Source organism: Typopeltis vanoorti, chromosome 6 (genome assembly GCF_054136105.1).
Source record: "Typopeltis vanoorti isolate ZY-2024b chromosome 6, IOZ_Tvanoo_1.0, whole genome shotgun sequence".
NCBI lineage: Eukaryota > Metazoa > Arthropoda > Arachnida > Uropygi > Thelyphonidae > Typopeltis > Typopeltis vanoorti.
Window position 1 is genome coordinate 86,071,363 of NC_143554.1, and position 25,178 is coordinate 86,096,540.

Consider the following 25,178-nt stretch of genomic DNA (forward strand, 5'->3'; position numbering starts at 1 on the left):
ATTGCAAAACAAAATTATATCTACATCTATATGCCAAAAATATCTCTAAGTTCCATTGTTCCCGATATTGTCTACTACATTTACTTTATGTATAAAAATAAGAAAGATTTGTCTGCATAGTTGAGCTTCTGAAAACAACATTTTCATGTTGAAATAATGGATAAAAACAAAGAGTTAACTGTTGGTTTCCTTTATCACTGTTTATACAAATATTACTTCAACTTTGGTATCACTTCTGGGTCTAGCTCCCACTGATGAGACCTCAATAAAGGTTGTGGATAGTGACCCTTCCCCTAATATACATAGCATTATACATGTCTGTAAGGATATGTGCTTTGCATTATGGGATACTAAGTAAGTGATGTGAAGTCGTTAGCTTCTATATATGAGTTGCCCAGTCCTGAAATTACTTCAGGTGCAAACTTTGTTTGCTTACACTTGGATAAAGGATTAAACCAAGAATATAATTTCTTGGCATCTTTAATTTTCAGGAAAACATAATTTTTTCTGAATTTGTGCTTCAGCATGCTCGATGAACAAATCTTTCTGTAGACACCTAACACCAAAACCATTTAGATGCAGTCCATCAGGATTATACAAATCCATCTTCTTTCCATCAAACATAAATCCACAAATCCCACATCATTCCTTCTGCACAACCTATGTATTAATTTATTTGCTACCAATGCCATCCTCCTCAGTTCACCTCTCTCAGTGTGGCAGGAAACTCATAATCTTCATCTTCTCACTCTTCAGTTTTGCTTTGTCTAATAACTTCTTTATATTCTCTCTCAAGGAATACTTCTCTCCTCTCAGATCATTTGTACCAACCAAGATAATTAGTTCTTTTGCCTTACCTTTTTGCATCTAGATGGCATGAGTAATATCATGAATTTTTGCACCAGGGAAGTACTCCTCTGATCATTGAGTCTCTGTACATAATTTTCTTCTTAACTTGTTTTACTTGTTTGTTAGCTCAGTCTCTATTATTACTTTAGACCACCTGCTTCTCTTCTTGGCCATGATAATCTCTTGCTTTTGCTGCACTTTTCAAATTCATGCTTGGTTGTGTGAAGGATAACATTTAAGCATGCTTGCTATTTCTTTATTTATGTCCATTTTGTTCTCCTGTATTTCCATTGCCTGCATGTTCGTCATTAATTACAATTCCAACATTTTCATTCTACTGTCGATAATGTTTGCTCTACTAACATTTGTCCATTCTTGTCACCTAATTGGCACTCACTTTTTGAAACATTTAATACACACTCCAGTTTCAGTTTCCTTCCACATGTCTTTTAATTTTCACGACAAATACACCTCACACACATACTGCACTTCAATGGCGACAACATGGTCTTTGTCGCCATTGTTTCTACCATGCATTGGTGCCATATTGACAATGCAATATCATATTTAAGCAAAAAAAAAAAAAAAAATGGCTTACTTATAAAATAAATAACTCAGTCAATCACACACACACCTGTTTAAAACAAAAACTACAATAAGTTAACCTATATTATCAACTAAAATATGAAAAATTACATATTTTTCAGGAGTGTTAATAATTATACAACACACAATACACCTCCTAACAGCCTAAAGTGAATAAGGTCCCACTGAGACATTATTTTAAGGTATGCCATCATTTTGTTTTTGGTAGCCAAGTGATTTACGTTAGTTAAGACACAAATTTCCAGTTTGTCTTGATGGGTACATTATCTGGATAACTACTAATGAACCATTAGAGGGTAAATATTGGACATCAGATGAATTCCAGTCATTTGTTTGTTTCCTAAGGCTATGTGTAGATTTCTCCCAGTTATCTTTGATCCCTATATAACTTATTTCATAGTGCTTTTATTTATGATTTAAAAAGGGTAAAAAATGGATAATGCAAATGCTATTTCCTAACCATTTCATAAGTAAATGATAAGTTTTTGGCAAGTGGAAAAAATCTTAATAGATAAACAGGCCAAATTATCCAGAAATTATTTTCTGCGATTCATTTTGAGAAGAAATTTGAAAATAATGAAATTAACTTTCTTTATCCAGATAGTGAAGAATTTTGTGATGTGCAAGAAATTTTTTTCGTGCTGTTACTACATAATTATTGTATATAAGAACTATTTAGTGTCTAAATCAGAGGCCCATTTAGACACTCATACTTAAATGCCTATCACCTCTCTCATGTAACACATTTACTGAAGATGCACTCACAATGCCTAATAGTAGTCTATTCTGCACATACTCATCACATTCTATAAGCTGCAAACTCTTATCTGTACTCTAAGATCATTTTACTAGTGTGAATGTTTCTTTCATATCCTTTCCTACTTCTATTCCTCAGACTTTGAAGACTATATATTCCCCTTAATCTCTCCTCATACGTGCACATAGGCCATTTATCATATTGGCTACTTGCTACTGAATCTTCTCAATTATCTTCACATTGATTATTATTATTATCTATACACACATACACACAGAAAAAAAATCGCTTTGAAATAGATTTCTCCTATCACTTGGGATTGTGACCATGTTAAACTGGAACATGGGTCAGCAATGTTCCAGTTCTTCCCATGGAATCATTCTCCACCTCAGTCCTCGAGGTTCTTACTTGAGTATTTACTACTGCTGCCAAGATTCTCACCAGTGGTGGCTCTAGGCAGACCTGTGTACAAGTATAGCACTTTCTACATACACTGTGCTGTAATCTGCCTACTCACTGCTACATAAGTCTGTCTTTATCTTTAGCCAGATATGGGCTCAACACTCAAACACAATCCATTTACTAGGCTAGCTACTTCACTTAGTTGTCAATTACTTCATCTCTAATACTAGTCTCCAAGTATTACCGTATATAGAAAGTTTTTTACCTTGGCATAATATATGTTAAAGATACCAAGCTATTTTAAATATAAACCTGGTTTTTTACTCCATTTCCCAAGCAAGCAAACAGATGTCAGTCAAGTTTGTGCCTGCAAGTGTTGCAAGTCTAGCTGACCCTGCACGTAGTGCAAGTCAAGGCAACTCGTGGTAAAGGTAGAATAAGCTCTGATCACTATTCTTAATATTTACCCTTAATGCAAAGCACATCTGGAGGAGATGTATGATGCTGTGTATTAACCTAGCATTATTGACCTTATTAAATAAAAATCTCAGGATGAGATTTTTATTTAATAAGGTCAAAGCACCTTATAGTAACTTGTTTTGGTAAAATATTTATAAGCTCTGTATTACTTAAAACTTGGTATTTCTTAGCTTGGCTTCCACTGACGATACCCCAATAAAAGTCGAAGCCGATCTGGGTAGTGGCCCCTTGCCTTTAATAAATAGCATCATACATCTCCTCCAGATGCGCTTTGCATTAGGGGTAAATATTAAGAATAGTGATCAGAGCTTATTCTACCTTTACCACGAGTTGCCTTGACTTGTACTACGTGCAGGGTCAGCTAGACTTGCAACACTTGCAGGCGCATACTTAACTGACTTGTCTGTTTGCTTATTTGGGAAATGGAGGAAAAAAAACCAGGTTTATATTTAAAATAGCTTGGTATCTTTATCATATTACCGTATATGTCAGCATATAAGATGACTCTCAAATACCACAGGAAACCTCTCTAAATCATGGGTCGTCTTATACGGTGAGTATAAAAAGTTTAATTTCTTGGATGAACTTTTAAGTAGTTACAATACATCGTTATATAAGAAAATAGGCAATGTTTATAAACAAATCAGATTAATTTTTTGTTATGTAAATTTATTTAAAATATTACAATAGATGTAAGTCTTAAAAAACAAATAATAATTATTAACCTCAATTTTGTTAATTTTCTTCATCATCTGTTGAAAATAGTTCTTCAGATTCATTGTTTAAATGATCATCATATGGATCCCAGTTTGAATCCGGTGAATTGATTTCGTTTTCATCGTCATCAGTGTCCACACAACAGATCATCTTCCGTACCATCCATAAGATTAGAGATACCACACTTTTTAAATGATTTTATTACAGTCTCTACTTTTACTTTATTCCATGTTTTGATCACAAAACTGCACAACATATCAAGTGATGCAGTGCACATAGATCCACCATTTGTAAATGATTTTTCACCAGTCAACATCCAATTATTCCACTCTTCTCGCTTGTGATCTTTAAATGTAAAAGTAATAATTAATTGAAATTGTGGCTAATCACTTTTAATTAGGGTAATTCGCATAAATACTAAATCTAAGCTATGCAAAAAAAACAGATATGCATAGATATAAAAATAATGGATATAGCAGCAATAACCTAACATTGCATTAATACAAGAAAGAAGAAATTGGGAAGGGAGGGTCATCTTATACAACCGACATAAGCTTAAAACCTAAAAATAGGCTAAAATTTAGGCCTCATCTTATATGCTGGTTGTCTTATATGCCGACATATACGGTAATTACACTAAGTTGCAAAACTAAACTTTCTCTGATTCCTGCTTAGAAATAGGAATTCTGAATGCTTTTTTTTTATTTTAAATGATACATCCAAATTTGTACTGACAAAACATAATTTTATTTTATATGATACAAAGTTAAAAGGTACATACAAATAAAATAAGAGGAAACCAATTAATTTCTTTTATATGATATATGATGGAGATCCTCTTAATTAATGACCAACAATAATCATTCGGGTATTAGCATTCCATCTGTCATGTGTCATTTTTCTCAAGTTGAGATATCATGATGAAAGTACTCCCTGTTGTTCGTCACTCAAATTCCAATTCTCAGAGAAAATATCCAAATGAGAATACAGAAAATATATTTTGAGGGGGTATGCTACATCCCATCATATGATGTCAGCATTTCTTTAAATAGTTCTGGGTAATTTTATTTTTATTTATTTATTTTTTTTGTTAGAAGTTGTATACAAAAATATAGTCATATTTTTTCATTTCCATCTAAAACTACATTCAATCTACCATTTTTTTTTTATTATTATTTCTGGAATTTGGAGCTCCCACAAATTCTTTATTTTTTTTATTTGCTTTCTTTTATTTTTTGTTATACTGAGTTTTAAAAAATGTCTTTAATACATTCACATCAGAGCAGTCAAATTTCGCTGCCACCCTAACCATATGGTGAGGTGAGAGAAAACACTATCTCATCTCATCTCATCTTCCTTATACCCTCTTTTATCTTGCGGTGTCGAAGGTCCATCAATCATCGGACCTCACTCCATTTACAGGATAAGGTGGTCAGCCTTATGCCCCGGTGTATCCTTTGGCCTGTAGTGTTGAGTTCTCAAGGCCAGTTTGCCTGCTTTGCGGGATGAAAAACCCCAGAATAAACTGGGAAAAAACCCTGCTGTCCACGCCCAAGACTGGCTAACTTGGCTATGGCTGAGGAAGATCCTTCAGCTCCTCACGTCACCGACGGGAATCGAACCTAGGACACTCCTTCCCCAGGCATATGGTTGTGAAGCGCATAGCCACTAGGCTAACCGCGCGGACTATGCCCATGGCAATTTCGTGCTTGCATATTGGTAGACATGCTAAATATTGGTAATTCTTTAATTGTAACCAAATCTGTGTTGAGAGGGAGAACTAATGTGTTTGTTTTGGGATATATTAGAAAACACTAAGAAAAATTCTATATTTTGTTGGTATATTTCAATTACTAACAGGTGTAAATATGTGAGCCAACATTAATGAGCCATGTGAGAATGGGAAATATAAGGGAGAGAAAGAACAAGTGTGAACAGAAATAATTTCGTTATTGGCAAAACAAATTTTTAATGCTTAACATTTGCGATATTATATGTGTGTGTGTCCTATAAGTTGCTGGGTGAAACGAATAACATGTGAGCCTATAAAATCTAGATATAATGGTGCATATTTTTTTTTTTAAAAAAACTTATAAGGAGAGTGAAAGAGATTTGTTTGCAAAATATAAATAATTAACCAGTAATAAACAGCAACTTGCATACATTTGGTAGCTCAGTAAATAACAGGGAGGGACTAATCCAGTGAAGTAATATTGCTATCCTGTGATTCATCTAAGCATGCGAGAAATACATGTGGGTTGATTGGAGTAGCAAATCATCTTGTAAAACTTGTTATGTGTATTGATTTCTGTTTTATTTTTATTTCACTTGGTTTTCTAAGAATTTTCTTTTATTCAATGATGATCAAGTATACACTTTTTACATAGTAATATATATATATATATATATATAAGACTTCCGATCATACCAAAATCATCATCCCTTTCATGAATTGCATAATCATAATTGCAGTTCATTGCATAACTTTTTTTTTCTTTTTGTCAGCAGCTCTTCTGTCTTATCAGTAATAGATATTTTGCATATTCTAGTATTTGTTGGAGATCAACAGATGCAGTCCACTTCTTATACAAAAAAAAGTGTTTATTTTTATCCACGAATAGATGAATTTTACTATGTCTATTCCTGTAGAAAACTAGAAACATTCTCATTCTCAACAGACATTTTACTGTAGAAGCAAGAAAAGCAAGTAGTTTACTGCAAGCAGGTTATGTAAAGAAAAAAGAAAAAAAGCTGGCCCTTGTTAGAGATTTAAACAGCAGATTAGGAAATAAATACCAGGTATATAGAAATGTGCTAGAAAAATTTAAAGCATGAACTAGTCATGCTAACACCATGTTTTATTGAAAATTTTCAATATAAAAGATGTGCACAAATTCACATTAAAATAAGAACAATCTCATTGAATTATATGAGGAGCCAAAGGCTTCAATTCGGCGACATAAACTTATTTAAGTTAAGGGATATTACATCCTATATTGTTTCTTAGCCGAATAAGAAACTCAGAGTTTCATGCCAAATATAGAAACTATATAAAGTTCAGCGATTCCAAGCGTAAGCAAATATCTGGATAGTGCAACACCTGACCCATTTGGTAGTGCAAACTGAGGCACTCATAGTAAGGGTGGAGCAAGCTCTGATCACTATTCTTGGTATTTACCCATAATGTGAACTTAGCTCCTAGGAGCTGTATTACTGTTCTACATTATGAGAGAAGATCACTACCCAGACCGGTTTCAACCTTTATTGAGGTCTCATCAGTGAGTAGGTCTACTTATTCACTGATGAGACTGAAGGTCACTACAAGTCTGGGTAGTGAACTTCTCAGCTGTATTACTGTTCTACATTATGAGAGAAGGTCACTACCCAGACCGGTTTCAACCTTTATTGAGGTCTCATCAGCGAGTAGGTAGACCTACTCGCTGATGAGACCTCAATAAAGGTTGAAACCGGTCTGGGTAGTGACCTTCTCTCATAATGTAGAACAGTAATACAGCTCCTAGGAGCTAAGTTCACATTATGGTTAAATACCAAGAATAGTGATTGGAGCTTGCTCCACCCTTACTATGAGTTGCCTCAGTTTGCACTACCAAATTGGTTAGGTGTTGCACTATCCAGGTATTTGCTTACGCTTGGAATCGCCTAACTTCATATAGTTTCTATATTTGGCATGAAACTCTTTGAGTTTCTTATTTGGCTAAGAAACAATATGGGATGTAATATCCCTTAACTTAAATAAATCTCACTGAATGTTGTTGATAACAATATCTTGACATTCTTCAAAGCCATGGCTGACTCAAAAAATAATCTTTTAGATCTGTAACGACTTCTAAATAGCACATTCGTTTTCTTCCATCTAATCCTGTGTGAAGGGGTGTCCAAAGCATGATCTGCCAGTCCTGACTTGCCATAATAATAGTAGCTACTATTATTTTTTGCAGTACTGACCATCTGTCAGCTATGGGAAAAGAATTTTGATTTTTATAATTAATGAATTAAAATACCATTTATGGAAAGTTAGAAAGATTTGAAAACCAGCAATATCCAAATGCTTTATAATATTGTATTGTGGAAATTTTATTGTTCAGTCAGACAATTTTTGTATTTAGAAAGAAGCATTCTAGGAAATATCAAATTTTTGATAGATAGTGTAGACCAAGGTTTCCCAAACTTTTTTTTCCATGGCCCGGTTATTTTAATACTTCATCTTCGTGACCCACTAAATTTTTATGGCCAATAGGTAAAATAAAATAGATTTGAATGTTCATGGAGTTTTCATTTATTATTATTATAATAAAGAAGCATTTACTCTTACAAAAATATAAAGAAATTAAACTAAAGCCAAGTAATTTATTAATGAGAAGTGTGATGCTGTTGTTTGTTAACTAGAAACTTCAGGTGTTGAGGAAAAGATGATAACATTATTTTTAAATCCGGTTCGGCTTCCAATCAGTTTCTATATTTATTTTTTAGAAAAACCAGTGTTGAAAAGCCTGTTTCACACTTATAGGATGTGACAAAAGGCATTAGAAATTTTATTGCTTTTTCTGCTAAAACTGGGTACCTCTGACGGCAAAACAGCCAAAAATCCATCAGTGGTATTGTATTGAAGATGTCTTTGAGTGCCGTATCACATGACAGTTCAATTATAGATTCAATATCTGAATTCGGCAATTCTGTCTCAGATTCTGCATTCACTATAAAAGGGTTCATTATCCATGCTTTGTTGCTGTTGATTGGGCGAAATATTCCTTCAGGCTTGCCTGCAGTCCTAGCATATGATAACAGAAATCTCATCTGGCATGGAATATTATATTCCATGCCAGATGAGATTCTTTTAACTTTGTAAAAGATTTGTAATTTCCTGCTTTCACACGACAGGACCACAAATTGAGTTTTTTTGTTGCAGCTTCCACCTTCTCTTGCACTTTAAATACAGTTACATTGCTACCTTGTAATGTCAGATTTAAATTATTAAAAAAATCAAAAATGTCACAAAGGTAGGCAACCTTCATTAACCAATTGACATCTTGAAAACTATCTTTGAATTAAAATATTACAATTCTAGCTGTTGGGGGATGTTGGTCTAAGAACATTAAAACTTTATCCTTCATTTCAATAAGTCTTCTTAAAACATTCCCTCTTGACAGCCATCGCACCTAGCAGTTTAAAAGAAGATGTTCATGTTCACTCCCCATTTCTTTGCACAATGCAGAGAATATTCTCGAATTCAAGGGACGAGATTTTATAAAGTTTATAAATTGTACACACTCCTGCATAGTTGCATTTAAAAGCAATGGTATTCTTTTGATGGCCAGTGCTTCTCTGTGAATACTACAATGCACCCGTACACAGTATGGATGCATATGGTGCTACGGCTTTGATCTTCGAGAAAAAGTCCACTATGTGCGCCTGCCATTGCGCCAGCTCCAATGCTACTCAGTCCCACACATTTCTTCCATTGAATGCCCTTTTCATTGATGTAATTTGCAATCAAATTAAAAATTTCTTCAGCTGTTCTTGTTGTCAGCGGTTTACAAAAAAAGAAATTCTGTGCGAGTTGTATTGTCATAGTCGTATCTCACAAAACACATTAAAATGGCATTGTCTGATATGTCTGTGCTTTCATCGACTTGCAAGGAAAAGAAATTGCACTCTTTTAAGTGACCTACGACAGTTTCTTCGATATTATGTTGAAAACAACTGATGTTATAAACACAGCCAATTGAAACAAGAAATTCACCATTTTCAGATCCCTTATGTCCATTTCAGTTTCTGTTGAGATTGGTCAACATTTTTGCAACTTTTAGCACTTTCACAATCAGTACATTGTTTTCCATATTTCAAGGGTAATAACAAAAAATTGAATGGTGTATGCTAATACACATAACATTAACATGCAGAATATCTTCAGCAACTGAAGACTATTCAATATGGCATAGAAAAGAGAATTACAAAATTACAAGAAGTATACATAACACCAATATGGCTCAAGTGCCAGTTATGGACTAAACATTTCATTTTGCTTATCGTAAAATATTGGCAAACTTAGCACATAAAAAAAAACAAAAAAAAAAGAACATGTTCATAAGCATGGTTTGTTAGATGAATTGGGAGTTGCAGTTTATTAATATGTGCAATCTTTATTTCTTGAAAGTTCATCATTAGCAAATATAGTTTATCGTAGTGAAAAGATTACTATGTTGAATTTCCTTAAAAATATCGTTGTTTGGAGATTTTGTGTGGATTTTTGATAGTTCATCATGGTGAGCAAATCGACTGACTCCATCTCCTTAGTCTGTTGTCATCTGTATGTGAGTTTTGGATGGTTTTCTTGTTTTAGGGTAGGAAAATCCTGTTGCCTCTGTATGAGACCAGTTAACTCCCCCCCCCCCCATTCATTGAAGAGCTCTTACATGTTCCTAGCATCCTAAATCCAAGCCTTTCAGCAAAGGGTATAACTGTGATAGCGGACAATGAGTTTGCAAAGGCAACAATAATAAAGCAGAGGATAATGATAATGGCCATGTTGAACAGGAAGCAGAGCATCCTCGGCATTGTTTGTTATCAGACCTTGCTGGACTGCATCTGGACTTTGACTTATAAATCTGGTCACTTGGATTTCAGGATAAAATGGAAATTATGGAGATGCAGGTAACTAAGATAATATCAGGACTGTAGAATGTACACTAAGGTAGATTAACAGACTAAAAAGATGTTGAAAGTTTATTTTTCACTTGGTTAGACTATAATAAATTTAGTTTAATCCTTTATCCAAGTGTGAGCAAATAAAGTTTGCACCTGAAAATATCTTCAGGACTGAGGTAAGGTAGTACAACACCGGGCAACTTGTAGCAAATGTGGACCAAGCTAACATCACTCCTATCTCAGTATCTCTCATAATGCAAAACACATCGCCTTGCAGATATGTATAATGTTATGCATTAAGGGAAGGGCCACTACCCAGACTAGTTTCGACCTTTATTGAAGTCTCTTCAGTGGGAGCCAGGCCCAAAAGTGGAGATACCAGGAAGAAGCAATGGCGAGGTCATCTTTACCTATAGGAGTTGCAAAAAAGTATGCCACCTTTTTATTAAATTACTCTGGATTTAGAGAAAGCTGTTGAAAGTTTATTTTTCACTTGGTTAGACTATAATAAATTTAGTTTAATCCTTTATCCAAGTGTGAGCAAACAAAGTGTTGTACTACCTTATCCCAGTCTTGAAGATATTTTCAGGTGTAAACTTTGTTTGCTCACACTTGGATAAAGGATTAAACTAAATTTATTATAACAGACTAAAAGTTTGCAGAGTTTGGCAGACAGATGGAAAAGGTGAATATGAGTACTATCATATTGTATGGGATTTTATAGGATAGCTGCAGTGGTATTTTTTTTCAAGTAGAAAGAAAGAACAAGAGGTTATTCTTTGTCATTTAATAAAAATAGGCAGAGAAAGTAGCAAATAATTATGTATTATTAATATTAATTAAGTCTCTCTCTCTCTCTCTCTCTCTCTCACACACACACACACACACACACACACACACACATACACACAGTGCCTATTATACTTTAATAAATTTAGTTTAATCCTTTACCCAAGTGCAGGCAAACAAAGTTTGCACCTGAAGCAACTCATAGTAAAGGTGGTCCAAGCTCTCATCACTCCTTGTGATGAGAGCTTGGTCCACCTTTACTACGATATAAGTAAATATACCTCTCCATTGCTTCTGCCTTAGTATCACCACTTCTGGGTCTGCTCCCCACTGATGAGACCTCAATAAAGGTCGAAACCGGTCTGGGTAGTGGCCCTTCCCTTAATGCAAAGCTTTACACATCTCCTTGCGGAGATGTGTTTTGCATTATGGGAGATACTGAGACAGGAGTGATGAGAGCTTGGTCCACCTTTACTACGAGTTGCCTCAGTCCTGAACTCCTTCAGGCGCAAACTTTGTTTGCCTACACTTGGGTAAAAGATTAAACTAAATTTATTATAGTCTAACCAAGTGGAAAATAAACTTCCAAAGCCTATTATACTTCTCTTTAAATTGGTTCACTATTGAAGTACTATATAAGAAAAATCTCTTTATTCCATTGTTGACTGCACTCTTACTTAACATCAAAGGATAACCCCTTGTTTCCCCCCCCCCCCCATCATGTTTTTCAACTGCTGAAAACTTTCCATATATTCTATAGTCCTTTCAGCTCATTTGTTGCTATAATATTCCTTCTTTCCACTTGTTTGTCAAACTCTGCAATATAAAAGAACACAAGCTTGTGTTCATAATCCTGATATCATCACTGGTGAAATGAAGTTGTCAGACGTTACATATCTAACAGCTTTATCATTTTCATATTAACCTGAAACTTAGGTGACCATATCTGCACAGAGTAGTTTTAGATGTAAGATGATGATGATCTTATAAAGAGGAACAATTTCCTTATCAGTAATTCAACATTGTTTTTACTACCTTTTTTTTTATGTCCTCTTAATTTGATTTCCTGTTTCCTCAATTTAGAATGTAAAATCTTATGTTTGACAGCATTGAACTGGCATTTGTCTTGCTCAAAGGATGCAAAATCAGTTATTCCTTATCACTTTTCCCAGCTTTACATCATGATCAAATGTATATTATCCTTCAACCATCCACAATATCATTAATATATAAATTAAACAGTGGTGACCTAAAGAAGTCATGCAGCATCCTCATCCGCATACTAAACATCATTCTCTTGTGGATCGTACAACAGAAACTGTTGCAGAATAATAAATCATATTTTGTGGCAGATAAGTGGTAAGAAACCTGGCAGAGAGTATCAGTAGAAGTAGCTATGAGGTTCAGATTATTCTTACTCTCAACACTGATTTATTCAGGTGACATTAGTGAATTGTAGGTATAGCCTTTCATAATCCACCTGTGTCAACTTTGTAATGTACTCAGTTCATGATTCTTACTTTTTTTTTCGCACTATCCAACAATTCTTTCATTATGAAATGCATTACTCTGAATTTAAATACATCTTTTAATAATTCTCAGCTTATTTTAGTAAAAGTAGTTTAGGAAGAAAATTCAGAAATTGAATTATGTGAAAAATGTATCAGAGTCAGGAATAGTGTCACAGAAATCAGTATGTGGGCTAGTACTGTTTGATTGTTTTATTTTGTTCATGTTTATTGTAATCTGGCACAATATGGTAATTTGTGGTAAGAATTGCTATGATCATACAGTAGAAACTGTTGCAGAATAATGAATCATATTTTGTGACAAATAAGTGGTAAGAAACCTGGCAGTGAGTTATCGGTAGACATAACTATGAGGTTCTGATTATTCTTAGTCTCAACACTGATTTATTTAAAGGACATTAGTGATGTAGGCTGTAAATGTTTATGTTTATAAAATATAGTGTGTTGATGCATGAGTTCCTGACATTTATGATATGCAAGAGGTAATGTGTGTTGGTATGTGTGTGCTTTGCTGTGGATTATATATTTCAGAATTCAGTATGAAATAAATGTTTGTTGAATGTTTCTAGTTTGTTGCCTTCATTGGTATATCAGTTATAAAGGAAAAGCTAAATTAGCATAGTACATCTTATGATATTACTGCAACAAAGCCCACTCTATATTGAGATGAAGTTGGAAGCCTTTTTCATTTCTAATTTGAATTGCCATATTCAATCAATTTTAACAGTTCCAGTAACCTTTTGACTGAAAAATATTGTATCAGTCTTCACTGAATAGCTGGTATTTTCTTTGTATCATTTGCATGTTACAGAGTGGCAATTAAGAAACTTCCATTACTAAATCATTTAACTATTTTTGTACTCTCCAGCATATGAATTCTTTTAGTTCGTGAAAAAAGTCTGAAATAATACATCTTTTTATTTAAACTTTTTATTTCATATAAATTATTATGATTAAAATTATTAATTTTTATGATAGCAGACTAACTCACTGTGACAAACTAAACTTGCAATAGATCTTCAAGTGCAGTTAGCTGTTATTTAGTCCCTCAGATTTGCTACAATGAGTGTCAGCTATAATTTAGAGCAGTGCTCTTCAGCCTTTTAATACTTAGTGTCCACTTTTGTAACTTTTGTGAGTTTAAATCCTTATCATCCACTAATATTTAAATTGAAAAAAAAAAAGTTACATACCTTACATAAAACAATAAAATTAATTGAAATCACTTTTAATTTAATGAGATCCTTGAGACTGAGCTTGATCCTTGATGCTGAGAAACTAAATGTTTGATATGTGGTTTGATTTTTGTAAGGAACAAGTGAAGGTCTCCTCTTTCAGTGATTTTCAGACAGTTTCTCTGTTTGGTGACAATATGATTCACAGCATTAAAGCCTGATTCTGTTAGATATGAGGTATGGAAAGGTAGCAGCAAATTAAATATAGTTTTTCACATATTTGGATATAAGGCAGGCATTTTTTTATTTTTTATTTTGCCAGAGTTTTTGGTATCCATCACTATTGAAATTTGATTCCTCTCTTGTAGTAAGTCATACACCTTCTAGTTCAAAATATCACTAAATCGTTTTTCCATATCCAGTTTAAGTTCATTGAGGTAACTACTTAACCTTTCAGTCCCCTCTGGAGTTGCATCTTTTATTGATGACAATTCTGGAAACTAATGAAATTCCCTCTTCAAAAGATTATGACAAAAAAGATCAAGTTTTATCAAAAGATCGATAAATAATGACAACATTTTTACAACTGATAAATGTTATGTTGGTTCCTTGAAGCTACAAATTAATTTCATTAAATTTCTTAAAAATGCCTGCCAAATAAAATGCATCATGCTTTATTATTTTTAATCGTTGACAGAAATTAGCTTCATTTTCACGACATTCTCATATAATTCAACAAAACAAGTCAAGCATGCACCCTTTGAGAGCCAACAGACTTTGAATTTTGAAATCTTTCAAAAGTTGTTGAAAATATTCAATGACTTAACCCATCTTCAGAGACTTGGGTAAATAGCCACGAGTTTTTTTTTTTTTTTTTTTTGGCATGGTTTCAATATTTGTTGCACAAATTATTCAAATCACAACAACATAATAATAAAAAGAAAAAATCAGAAATCTCATCAATGGCAATACTATGCATTAACAATATACGTTTCAACTGAGTCACAGAGGCTGTGTGCACCAGTGAACGAATATCGTGGTGCGTTGAATGAAAACATTTTGGCACAACCTGATCAATACCCGTATGGCCATATGCACGCTGAGCATTCAACCAATAGCATGGCATGATGAATCAAATCATTTTGGAACAATCTTGTACTATGTTATTTCCGTGTCTCACAAATATTTTTTTAACTTTTTATTTATGATAGTAACATTTCTTTTCACATACATTCTCTCACAAATTTGAGTTTGTATATTTTGGATGTTTTTAATACAGCATGTAATTATTCTGCTGCCCACCTGAAAGCTAATCATTAATGGGCAGCACTCAGGTTGAAGAGCAAAACATAAACACTGATTTAGAGCAAAAAATTAAGAAATGAACTTTTTCTTGCTCTGATGCTGTAATGTTAAAAATTAATAACATGGTTATTTCAATTGCATTTTCATTTCTGATAATTAAAAAAAAATCCTTGTAGGTGCTGTAGCTCCAGTGTATTTAGCTCTACTTCCACCTAACGTTACTTCCCCTCGAGGAGAATATATCTGGAATGATAAATCTATAGCTAAGTGGCTCTGATTACAAGGTAAACTGTTTTCTTAAATGTATGCCTTGGTTTTTTTTTTTTTTTTTCCTTTTTTCAGTGAGTTATAAAGTGGTCATCATCTTAATAATAATGATATGCACTCTTAAGGGGTATCAGGATACTATAATAAAACTAAATAAATAAGTTAATATTATTACTGTCTTCCTATAAAAAAAAATTTCTTCTGACAGGTCTGGATCAAAACATAACATCTCATAATGCAAGCATTGTCAGATCTTACACCCAGATCTTGGTTATCCTTTTGTCCTTTTTGCGGTCATCAGCCACCTGTTTTGTTAACCTTTTCCATTTTGTTTAAGTGACTGTACCACCTTAGATTAACCTGCTCACACCACACATTCTTATATGTTAATAATGTTAAGTTCTTTTCAAAAATCTTTATTTTTGATACGATTTTGCCTATGATGACATCTGTTTTCTCAGATCCATTAATAAAATTTTTATAGTAAGTATTTGCTTGGTCAGAAGATAAATTATACTCAGCATGACTCTGTATTCTTGTTTTAATCCTTTACCCAAGTGTGTGTGTGGTATCTTTGCCACTAGGTTACTTGTATATAGAAGCTGTTGACTTCACATCAATTGCTTCATTACTCTGCATAATACACAGGATATATCCCTTTGGACATTATTTCCATGCATTATGGGAAGGATCACTACCCAAACTGGTTTGAACTTTATTGAGATCTCATCAGTGGCAATACTGAGAGTTAAATGCATAGGTCATCATGTTTTTCATATACAAGTAGCAGAAAAGTGTGTTAAAATACTATATGCTTATTAAAATAAATCCGAGATAGTTATAGCTAAGTTTTTGTTGGTCAGAAGATAAGTTATACCTGACAAGAAATTATATTGTTGTTTTGGTCTCAATAAAAACCAGGCTGGATAGTAATCCTTTCCATAAAGATGTGTGTATGGGGAGGGGGAGACATTATGGGATACCCAAACAATTCCATGTGAAGTCAACAGCCTCTGTATACAAGTAGCTGAAGATAATTCACATGCAAACTTTTTGTTTCTTCTTGCTTGAGTAAAGGATTAAAACAAGAATATAATTTCTTTTCAATTATAAATTACCATAAGTCAAATTGGTTTGAATACTGTCTCTCTTCATTTCAATTTGAACACTAATTTTCTTATTTTGGCTAATTTCTCTCTTATTCCATATAATTTTTTTTTTTCTTTTGCTGGCTCTCCAGCATACCAGTTTGTCTTATTCTGTTAGCTGTTACCATATTTAATACACAATCCTCAGTAAAAATTGCTGCTAAACAGTTGAAAGATTTTACTTATTCTATAGGTTCTGTTTGCTTTTCTAATTTTTGTTTTTATTTCTAGTTTTCATAATTGTTTGATAGCAGTTATTAGTTATTCAGTTTAGTTAAGCTATTCAAATAAATCCAGTACAAGTTCAAAGACTTGTATTGGATTTATTCAGCAGTATGACATCATCTGCATCAAATAAAGAATGGAATTCAATATCTCTGATTTTGATATCCAGTCTAATGCCACTTTCCTTCATAATGTGACCCATACAGATGAGTAATAATGGAGATGGGAGTGCCCCTCTTGTCTAATATCTGATTTTATAACTGTGTTCCTGTACAAACCCCAACTCAACATAAGAAGCCTGAATGGCAAAGAAATGGAGCTAGCTGAGGAATTAGAAAGTACCAGATCGACATAATAGGGGTGACTGAAACAAAAAAGACCAAAACTGGTGAGATCTTTCTGAGCAATAAATACAAAATGTTATATTCAGGCAATGACAATCAAGGAAAAGAAGGAGTAGCCATAGTATTCAACACAAAATACGAGGCTAATCTTCTTGAATGGCAGTCAGTCTCAAGTAGAGTAATGTGTGCAAATATGAGAATGGGGAACTGGACAATGAGACTTATTTGTGCCTATGGTCCCACAGAAGGTTCTACTAAGGTAGAAGTGGAGGAATTTTTTGAGGCTTTAGAAAATGCAACTGACACAATGAAAAAGGAAAAGTTGGTCCTTGTTGGGGATCTAAATAGCAGAGTAGGAAATGATTGTCAGACATACAAAAATATTTTGGGAAAATTTGGAGAAAAGAGCAAAGCTAATAATAATGGCAAATATCTGTTGGATTTCTGCGCAGGACATGGACTGGTTATTACTAACACCATGTTCCAACATAAAAATGTGCACAAATTCACATGGAGAGAAGAGGCAAGGAATAAGAAAAGTCTCATTGACTATGTTATTGTTGATAGTGATGTTTTCTCCCTGGTGCAGGACACCAGAGTGTACAGAGGATTTGAAATTGGAAGTGATCACTATTTAGTCTTGAGCAGGATAAAATTGAATTTTATATTGAAAAGAATAACATGTAAGAAAGTTTTAAAGCGAATAAAAGTTGAGCAGCTCTCAGATGTGAACTGTAGACTAAAATACACAAAGATTATTGAAGAAAAAATGAAAGAGTTTGAGAACAGGAATCAAACCTTGGAGATTCAGTGGCAAACTCTGAAGAAAACATTGATTGATTCAGCCAGAGAGGCATGTGGTGAGGTTGTCTGCAAGGATAAAAAAATCAGAACTCCCTGGTGAACACAGGAAGTTAAAGAGGCAGTAAAAGAAAAGAAGAAAGCATATCAAAAGTTCCTGTCAAATAAGTCAGCTTGTACTCTTAGAGAATATAGAGACAAATGGAAGAATGCTAAACACTGTGTAAAACGAGCTAAACAAAAGTCATGGGAGGACTTTGGCAAGAATATAGAAAATAAATATCAAGAAGGTGGCAGAATATTCTGGAGGTTGTTGAAGCTTAGGAATGGAGGAAAGAGTGCTGTAAAAGGAGTTAGAGATCATAAAGGTGACATGAAAACTGGAGAAAAAAGATATCCTTGAAGTATGGAGTAATTACTTCGAGAAATTGCTAAATGAAACAAGCAGTGATGACAGCACAGTGGTAAAAAACACTGACCAGGCATGCAGGCAGGAATACATATCCATACTTGAAGTAGAAAAAGCCATCAAAGGCTTGAAATGTTGAAAGGCAGCTAGAGTAGATGATATTCAACCAGAAATGCTGAAGTATAGTGGTATAAGAGTCTTACAGTGGCTGCACTACATAGTTCAGAAAGCCTGGACAGAGGGACGAATTCCCAATGATTGGAGCAGAGCTCTCATAGTACCCATATATAAAAAGGGAAATAAAACTGAATGTGAGAATTACAGAGGTATTTCCCTACTGAGTGTTCCTGGAAAGATCTATGCAAGTGTACTTGAGAAACGGTTGAGAAGAATTGTTGGAAGAAAAGCTTGGTGAAGAACAAGCTGGATTCAGGCCAAATAGAGGCTGTCAGGATCGGATCTTCACTTTACGACAAGTAGTCGAGAAAGCATGGGAATATAACAAAGATCTGTATTTAAGTTTTGTCGATTTGGAAAAGGCATTTGATAAGGTGCCAAGAGAGAAGCTATTAAATATGCTGCAGTTATATGGTGTCAATGGGGCATTCTATCAAGCAATACTTAGTCTTTATTTGAGTTTTAAGTCAGCAGTTCGAATTGAAGGAAATACAGGAAGATGGTTTAATGTTAAATCTGGTGTGAGACAAGGATGTATATTATCCCCTCTGTTATGCATTATCTATATGGATCACATTATGAAGGAAACTGGTATTAAACATGATATCAAAATTGGAGATGTTAATGTCAGCTCTTTGCTTTATGTGGATGATGTTATACTTCTAAATAAATCCGCTACAAGTCTGCAAGATTCTCTGACTAAATTGAATAGCTGTTGTAATAGATATGGTATGAAGGTCAAGAATAAAAAGATAAAGACAATGAAAATAGGCAGAATCATTGAAAATATCAACTGTGTTGTGAATGGAGAACCTGTGGAACAAGTAAAACACTTCAGCTGCTTAGGCACGATTTTTACTGAAGATGGTAAATTAAATATAGAAATAGACAACAGAATCAGCAAAGCTGGTATGGTGGGAAGTCAATTGAATAAATTCATATGGAATAAGAGAGAAATTAGTCGGAACATTAAATTAACTGTATACAAGACAGTGTTCAAACCAGTTTTAACTTATGGATCTGAGAGCTGGGTTAGAAGTAACACACTTGACCAAAGACTAGAGGCCGCAGATATGAGAGTCCTGAGAAAGATTAGGCGTGAACGGATGGCATCAATGGCAATATCATATTAAAAATGAGGATATTAGGAAAGAACTTGACATTTTCAGCATCCATGGATGTGTTAGCAGAGCTAATCTCAGGTGGTATGGGCGAGGAAAAATTAGCAAAATGAACCACAGGAAGGCCAAGATATAGGTGGATTGATACGGTACAAAGCGCCTTAGACGATAGAAATATAAGATCTGATAATGTTGGAGTCTTGACAAGTAACAGACTGATTTGGAGGAAAATTGTAGATAGGAAGTTAGTAATGATATAATTTTTTCATGTAGTACTATCATATCCTGTACACCCCTTGTGGGTACATGGCAGGAATTTGATGATGATGATGTTCCTGTACAACCTTAGAATTCGAACTGCTGACTTATAACTTAAATATACACAATAGATTGATTAGTGTAATTTCCCATTAACCCTATATAATTTTAGGATTTTAAACATTTTCTCCTGTCACCTTGTTGTATGTTTTTGTTCTCGAAAACTTAAATTCATATCCTTCTTATATTCCCATTATTTCTGTTTCTGTTAAAGTGACAAATCCGTATTTCATTTCTCTTCCACAATTTCTTGGCTTATTTTCAAATATACTTCCATGGGTACCAGTGGAGCTCTTTTTCTAATCATCTTCATTTTGACCAGGCCTTCTGAAGTATGTAACATAGCCATCAGAAACCTGAAAATTTTCAACTATCTGATGACCTTTTCTACCTTTAAAACTAAAGATATATATCCAATTCTCCATTTACACGGTAAATTGGTTCCAAAAAAATCTGGGTAAATGAAAACCGTATAAAAAAGAATACAGTGCATATCGAAAAATAGAAGAATGGTTCCAGATGTGAAAACCCGATATGAACAGTAAGTTATTTTCAAACAAAACATATGAAAATCATTGATTAAAATACTATTTAATTTTAATGGAATATTTTTTATTTTAAATACTCATTTAAAGTAGCCTGTGTAGCTCAGTGGATGTGCCATTTGCACACCACAGTGCTTGACCACACGAAGAAAGACCTTGGTTTCGCATCTAGTTGGTGACTAGAAGAAATTTTTCTAAGCCTTTTTTTCCCACTGGTTCTCGAGTTAGTAGATTTCTGGCACTGGCAAGTGGGTTTTTTTCTCCTGGAAACTCGGGTTTTTCATCCTGTAAACTCAAGAAAAATTAGGGTTAGGGACCATGAGATGGCGGCACTTGTTGAGCTGTCTCTCTTCACTGCATGCCACTTAATTAGTGATAGCCTTGGGCCAGCTCTCTCTGATTGGGTACCAGTGGAGATTGAACCGCCCACTCAGTTCAATCTCCAAAATTTAGATAGGGCTAAACGGCCTCGCCTACTCCCTATATACGGGAATAAACAGGCATTAGCTGATTTTTTTAGCTGATTTTGAAATACTTATTTAATGTATATACCTATGTATCTTTCTTAAAGAAAATAGTGTGTCACTAATAAATCAGAAATTCGAAAAGGCCCAAATACGCCTGCGCATATGGTTATTAGTTATTAAATTTTATTCGCCATCACTTTTTGACAGCAGCTGCATTCGTTTGTGTGAGACTGGAATTAAATGACTTCCACTACTCAAAACACTTTGTCTGTTCCTGTTCATACTGCAATGGCGAAATATTTTCTTCAGTAAAAGGAACTAAATTAGCACTAATTTTCAATAATTCTGAAGGTTGATTTTTTTTTTTTTACCACGAACTCTGTAATTAATTGTTGATATCCTGTTTTGACTAGATCTTTGTATAATTCCAGTACACTGGTAATGTGTTAAAATCCACACCTTTCATTGCCTTGCCCTTAGACACGAACTCTATTGCACAAACAAAACTTTCATGAACAAAACACAAGACGTGTAACCATTTCGAATTGTAAACAAGAAATGATTGTTTAGCAAACAGCTTAACTCCCTCCAAGCAGCTTTATTTAGGCGGGCCTCCCATAACGGACCAACTTAACTTTGAGGAATCAGCATACCACCCTTCTGCTTCCAGGAACTAACGGCAAGTGAATATAAAGGATCATTTGTCGGCTTTGGGGAATCGTAACTACAAAAACTGATTTTTTTGTTATTGCCACAATTGTCTACATTAAGTAGCTTAGAGTAATCCCTGAAATTTAAAACATCGAGGGAGTTCCCCAAAATTCAAGTTTAAGTGCATATGTACCGTTCTAGAAAATGATAATTACACCTGTTCTGTTAAATACCCTATTTAACAGAACTGAATCCAAACAGAAATTTTAAAAATAAGCACCATTTGAACTGTGTTATTTCGAAATCGTGTAAAAAAAAAAAAAAAAAAAAAAAGTCACGTAAATGCCTTTCTTCCAAATATTTTCCTCCCATATATATAAATTTCATTTTTTCATTATAAAATTATACTCTATAATACACAACACTACAGTGTATTTCAACTAAAAGGACATTATTTTAAATTAAACAATTTAATTTTTGAATAAAATTATTCAATTTAGTTAAGATAAAAATTCAGTTTACCTTAACTAAACTGAAGGCAGCTTTGTGCATGCTGCATTCATGCACGCATACATGTGCACATTCGTATGTCTCTAGTTCTCAGATCTTCATGTAGTCAGGTTTATAACTAAAGAAATATAATTTAAAAGAAATAGATTAGCTGATTCAAGATAGATTTCAAGATAGATTTAGATTCAAGTTGTAATTCTTTAAAGTAACTTTTCAGTATATTTTAATTACTTGAGCAAATTGTATTACAAATTAAAACAGATTGGATTAATATTGGATTAATATTATTCAGATACATCACTGATCTAAGTAAGTCTCATTGTTTAAAAATTTTTTTGTAGATCAAGCTTGAAGACTTCAAACGAGATGGCAAAAACAAATTTATCTTATGCATGAAGACCACAGAGTTTTTATACATTTTCAGTGACTAATTAGTATTTTTTAAGTTTTTAATTATAAAATAGATGAATTAATCATTTTATTACATACATTTAAAGTTTTACTGCTTAAATCCATTGCTTACATTTAAAAATGTTGGTGGTGCATGAATAGTTATGTTCTAAAAATCAAAAATTTTGTCATTATCCTATAATGTGTGTTTATATCAAATCTCTGAAAACTAAATTAAAATCCCCTGATTATGTTTAGATAATTTTGACTTATAACTGTGAAGCATTATTCTCTCCTGCTTTTCAAATATTAATATTTTATTATTTGTATGTATATTTGGTCACTCATGCTCTTTAAATACAAAATTGTCAAGTTACATGGAGGTAAGGAAATCATCCCCCTATGTATGAAAAATAAATTGAACATGGAAAATGCATAATTTGGTTCTATTTTGTAGTATTATAGATTTTTTGATCTATACAAAGGATAAAGCAGATATTATGATAGACCAACACAATTATTAGATGCTTGTTAATAGTTTTTTCATCTTGTTGAAGGAATAACTTGGTGGTATTCATTTAAATAGTTATATGTTAAGTACAGCAAAATATTTATAGTATGGACATTTTGGTACACGTATCATGAACCATTTGCAGTGTAATATAGAGGGTGATTATAATTAAAGTTCACATTTTGAAACACTGTAACTGAGTAACTACTCAGTGGAACGATTTAATAATTAACATGATGTGTGTGTGTGGCATTGGAATTTTATTTTGCCAAAAACCAACGCTAGTTCTAAAAATTGCCACTCGAGCAATACACAGCACTGCAATATTATTATTATTATTATTCAGGCCTCCATGGAGTCAAAAGACTCATCGTGGGAGGTCCTTCCTAAGAAACACAAAGTCTATCATACCACTCCTTGAACTCGTTGACCATTCTCGCTCTCACCACTCCATCAGGCAATGCATTCCATGGTTCAACCACCCTCCATGTAGAGAAACCACTTCTCACCCTCTTGCTCACAGTTTCCTTTCGTAACTTCCAGGGATGGCCTCTTGTCATCACTCCTTCCCGCTGTTCAACCAAGTGAAAGAACTCCCCAGTGTCAACCCTGTAACCACCTCTCAACAGTTTAAAAGTCTCGATCATATCACCTCTCCTTCTTCTATCCAACAAACTCTGCAGTCTACATTCCCTCAGCCGATCCTCATAACTATCATTGTACAGTCCTGAAACCATCTTTGTTATCTGCCTTTTGTACCCTTTCCACAGTTAATTTATTCCCTTCAAATCCTGGAGTCCAAATCTGAGAACAATAGTCCAAGTGTGGTCTGATCAAGGTCTTATACAACGGAATGATAACTGTTTTATCTCTGCAGGTCAGTGTCCTTCTCATTATTGCAGCAATCCTCTGTGTTACCTTCACCACCTTTGCAATATGTCTCCTAAATTTCAGGTTTCTATCAATCATCAACCCCAGATCTCATGTCTCCCCTACTTTCTCCAGTATAACTCCTCCCATAGAGTATGCAGCATCCCATCGATGTTTCCCAAACCTCAAGACCTTACGTTTTGCTGCATTACATTGATACCCCCATTCATTTGCCCATCCATCTAGCTTATTCAAATCCTCTTGCAGGGCTGCCGCATCTGCACTATTACTAATAATCCTTCCCAGCTTCGCATCATTTGCAAACAACTGAATATCCCCTTGCAATCCACTGACAATGTCATTGATATAAAGGTTAAACAATATAGGTCTCAGTACTGAGCCCTGTGGGACCCCACTTGTAACTCTCTACTTCCTTGAAACTGCCCCACCATACACAACTCTCTGATACATTTGACAGCCAATCCTGAATCCAGTTGACCAATCTGATATTCAGACCCATGTGCTGCAACTTAAATATCAGCTTATCATGTGGCACCCTGTAAAATGCCTTTGCTAAGTCTAAGAAAATGGCAGTATATGCCTTTCCCTCATCTAATGCACTTGTAACTTTATCATAAAAGACTAGCATATTGCTAAAACAAGAGCGCCTCTTCACAAATCCAGGTTGACTCTCACAGATAACATTACCCTAATCTACGCAATGCTGTATACGGTCCTTCACTACTTTCTTCAAGATCTTACTAACTACTGATGACACACAAACTGGTCTATAATTAGACACTTCCAGTCTGCTACCGCCCTTATGCAATGGCACTATCTTACCTTCCTTCCATTCCATAGGCACCTTTCCTGCAGCCAGAATTTCATTGAAAAGCCAGGTCAAAGGCACTGTCAGTTCCCTAGCACATTCTCTCAAAACTCATGGTGAAATACCATCCAGTCCCACAGCTTTACTGACATCCAAAATACTCAGTATTTGAAGCATACTCTCCTCCTGTACCTCTAAACCTCGAACCTGCCCTATCCCTCTAGCATTAAAACTGACTCCTCCAGGATGAAATACTCCAATAAAGTGTTCATTGAATAATTCCACTATGTCCTCTGCATCAGTCATTCTATTCCCATTTT

The 25,178-nt window shown here is 34.2% G+C and overlaps 1 protein-coding gene across 1 annotated transcript in view; it reads left to right on the top strand.

Annotated features, from left to right (window-relative positions):
- LOC150105661 (carbonyl reductase [NADPH] 3-like) overlaps nt 1-23,087 on the top strand; it is a 144,471-nt gene extending 121,384 nt beyond the window's left edge. The window contains exons 8-9 of the mRNA XM_090394982.1: nt 15,452-15,559; nt 22,600-23,087. Coding sequence (XP_090251108.1) covers nt 15,452-15,552 — 101 coding nt within the window. The 3' untranslated portion in view covers nt 15,553-15,559; nt 22,600-23,087. The remainder of the gene's footprint in view (nt 1-15,451; nt 15,560-22,599) is intronic.
- The last annotated feature ends 2,091 nt before the right edge of the window (nt 23,088-25,178 follow it).